The sequence below is a fragment of the Trachymyrmex cornetzi genome, unplaced genomic scaffold (assembly GCF_001594075.2).
Source record: "Trachymyrmex cornetzi isolate Tcor2-1 unplaced genomic scaffold, Tcor1.1 scaffold570, whole genome shotgun sequence".
Taxonomy (NCBI): Eukaryota; Metazoa; Arthropoda; class Insecta; order Hymenoptera; family Formicidae; genus Trachymyrmex; species Trachymyrmex cornetzi.
Genome location: NW_017299883.1, coordinates 678529 through 682492, shown reverse-complemented (window position 1 = coordinate 682492; position 3964 = coordinate 678529). Strand labels below are relative to the sequence as shown.

Genomic DNA, 3964 nt, shown 5'->3' with positions numbered 1-3964 from the left:
ATTTTAGATATTGAACATGTAGCCCATGAATTTAAACAAAGTAGGGATCTCGCTGATTCCTCGCATAATCTATTTCTATGTTTTGTTATAATTAATCCTACTGTAGAGAATAACCTTCCCAATGGAACAGACGTTACGCAAATACTTAAGCATCGTCTACAATACACGGAGTAAGAGAGTAAAAAATTGACCAATTACAATCAAATCTGAGAAGAATAATCGATTGTAATTGGTCAATTTCTTACTCTTACTTCTTACTTCGTGTATTGTAGACAACGCATTATTTAGATTGTCGAGAATTTCGAGACAAGACAAGATTTTCGAGTTCGAGATCAAGAATATACATTTCAAGATTTTTTCAAAACAAGACGATATTTCCTAAAATCTCGTCTTGTCTCGTCTTGCGACATCCCTATTACTATAAATTAAATTTCAAAGATACGAATGAATACACTAGTTTTTTATCTGTAAGTAAACTCTAATTTGAGTGATTGAAAGCCTGAAATTTTCCCGGGAGAATCGTCGAATAAAATTTGCATACAGATCACGAGGTTACATTAGCTCGAGACTAAGCTTTGTCGATCACTGTAGTTACAATTGATCGGTTGCAAGTAGTAAATCCAGTGGGGAGAGTCACTCACCATTGGCCGACATTCAATTAGTGCATTACGAACGACGTCCTGTCGAAGAGTGCAGGCGTGTTGATGATCGGAAAGTAGGTAAATGGATTCGCGTGATAGCAAACCACGTCAATGGCCTTGTATAATCGCATTGCCTTGATAAACTTTATAAATGAAAGCCTTGCGCGATAGATCCAACCGCCGCGAATTACGTAAGTATACAGGATACCCAACCGTTAAGTTACAGGGATAACGGGTTAATTAGCGGTCTTCTGTGCTCGCTGTAACACAGCGACAATGTAATTAGCGGCCGTTCGATTGGGAAATGACTATAATCAATTTGTTGCGCTGACGAAAAATTTTTCCATTTACGAAATCCCAATTCATCACGACCAGTTATTTTCTGTCTCCATAACGTTTGCATGGACGAGAGGAGGCAAAAAGTGCATCAATAATTCTAGATTATCTCTAAATACTCTGGGCATAGCTAATTTCACGTACACAATTAGTATTAAATTCGATAGTTTTCAATCAGTTAGAATTCCAACTCTTCTTTGAAAAATTCCAAACATTAACATTTAAGTCATATTTGAAAGAAACGTTAACACATTTTTTTTTTAAACATCGAATTTGAATTACAATATATTTTTTCGATGAATGCTGATATGTCTTTTTTAATGAACAATATATTTCCTGGTAACAAAAAAAATTTCAACGTTCTGCAGAAGCAAAAAGATTTTAAATTTTACTTAAGGAATTGAATAGTTTTAATATTTATAATTTCTTCGTGCAATATATTCTTTTAGAAATTTCTAATAATATATTTAAAAGTTCTTCCAATCTCTCTCTCGATTTTTTAAACATTAATTTAACAAATATTTTAGAAAACTTTTGAATTTATGCAAAGGTGCGATTAATAGTATAATATTATAGATGTGTTTATAAAATTCATAAAAATGTATTTATGCAATGACGTCAAATAAAATAACGATGCAATAATACCGAGATGATGTATTACGCGGCTGTCCTCGTGAGCCAAAGATGCGTTTCGCGGGATCGACATACGTTCGTATAATCGAAAGTCACGTTTCGTCGTGCTGCGGGAACTTCAATTATCATAATGATAGCAATAAGGATTTGTGCGCAATGCAATTATCGTGAATGAAGCTACAGAGTTATGCCCGTCGCACACGCTGATATAATTACGTGATGACGATGGGGCGTGAGAAAATTCCATGATCGCGAGAACGCGGTCGAGACGCGAATTGTCGCGAATAAATTTCCACGCTCGGAATAACAATAATTATTTTAAATGCTACGCTTAACGATATAACTCGCGTGCATGTTTATATGTTTGTATGGAAGTTGATACACGAAGAGAGAGAGAGAGAGAGAGAGAGAGAGAGAGAGAGAGAGAGAGAGCAATTTCGTTGAAGAATCTAAAAATTTAGCTATAATAGATACAGATCTGAAAATAATGCTGGACCATCAAAATAATTTTGTAGGAATCTTAAGTATGGTGAGCAATGTTGTAAAAGGTTTTGATATTCTTGCAACCAATTTTGTCGTCCTACCTAATTATTTTGATGGTTCAACAAAATTATTTTCAGATTTGTGTATGTACACGGAGAAAATTTTATATTTAAAATTACTATAATGTAGTAGTAGTTGCGGTCTTCATGTACAGGGTGTTACAGATACATACTAGGCAGTACGACGGGTTGCGCGGCAAACTTTGCACGACCAAGCGTGATTTAATAGACAATGACAGTGACTTTATAACATAAACTTTATAATATAAATAATAAAACTTTGTAGTATAAACTTTATAATGTATAAAGTCACTGTCATTGTATATTAAACCACGCTTGGCCATGCAAAGTTTGTCGCGCAACCCGTCGTACTGCCTAGTATGTATTTGTAACACCCTGTATATATATAATATTGTATATGTATATATACAATTATAAGTTGAAATGCTATAGTTATTTTTTTAAAAACAATAATATAACGTAATTTTTACACGTTTTTATAGTAAAGATTTTTTATTACAAAATCAAATATACCTAGCAAATTTTGTTTGCGTACATAGTAAAAATCAACTGTTTTCATGTTATAATATAGCTTAACAAAATAATTTTTATTTATGTGATAAAAATTAGTATTACCATAGTAAAAGTTAAGTCGGAATTATGTTGTGAGAGTCGAAAATACAAGACATAGTAAAGCGTAATTTAAAATTGTATTAAAACTTAATAAAATTTTCTCCGTGTAGCTAAATTTTTAGATTCTTCAGTGAAATTGCTCTTTCCGTGTGTACAATTTAAAAGGAGCGCGAGTGGATCTTTATTTTTCACTATTAAATTAAATATGTACAAACAACACCGCTTTATTCATATCTGTCAATTAACGTAAAAAATGCGAGAAACTTATTCATAACAGAGTTGAAATTCGCGGAATAAATCAATTTACGAGATTCGATTTAAATATGTCGTCTTCACTCTTGCGAATTATTTTATTTCGACTTTCGATTCCGGGCTCTGAATTCTTCTACTCTTCACTTTTGCTCGTATGATTTCGTCGAATACTTTTTTTCGTTCTTTTCTTTTTTTCCATCACTTTCCAGGATTGGACGAGATGCGCACGAGTCCTCGAATGTTGTGTATTTCGTTTTATCTCTCCCCTTCACGCGATTCACTGAGCCGAATGTGGTTTTTCATTTTGTAGCATTGCCGACTGCCCGCGCGCACACCGATTGAACGGGATTGCCAACAGCTGCATAGAGTAGTCCGCTACAAGCAGAGAACAATTAAAATTTGTCCACATGAAGAAATTTGGATGACTTAGTTCAGAGAGTTGTTCAATAAAGAACAGGCCTTATATTTCTAATCCTATAAAACTTTTATCATCGCTATTGATTATCTAAAATTAATTTAATGTGTAATTTGATTAATACAAAATTCTTTAAATTCTTCGAAATAAAATCTCACTCTAAAAAGTGAAAATTGAATCAGTCTTGAAAAAGAGTGGCTCAATTTTCAATTTTTAAGAGTGAGATTTCATTCTTGAGAGTATCAGTTCTAAAAGTTTTAGAGAGAAGGCAAAAAGTAAAAAAAATTTTGAAGCGAAATGTTCGAGTCATGAACCGTACGTAATTTTTGTACGTTCAAAGTACCCCTTTCACTTTTAACAACTGAACGTGAGATACGATAGGTTTGTTCTACATATAGATAGGATACAGCATGCATTAGACAGGTCCTCGTCCCGCGCGATGCAATTCGCATGCATCACAGCACCCGCTTCCTCCCCCATTTTCTTCCTTTATCTTCCGCCGATGTGGAAGA

At 33.8% G+C, this 3964-nt stretch overlaps 1 protein-coding gene across 1 annotated transcript in view; it reads right to left on the bottom strand.

Moving 5' to 3' along the window:
* LOC108766186 (uncharacterized) overlaps positions 1 to 654 on the bottom strand; it is a 5024-nt gene extending 4370 nt beyond the window's left edge. The window contains exon 1 of the mRNA XM_018515337.1: positions 642 to 654. Within this exon, the coding sequence (XP_018370839.1) occupies positions 642 to 654 (13 nt within the window). The remainder of the gene's footprint in view (positions 1 to 641) is intronic.
* Between the last annotated feature and the right edge of the window lie 3310 nt (positions 655 to 3964).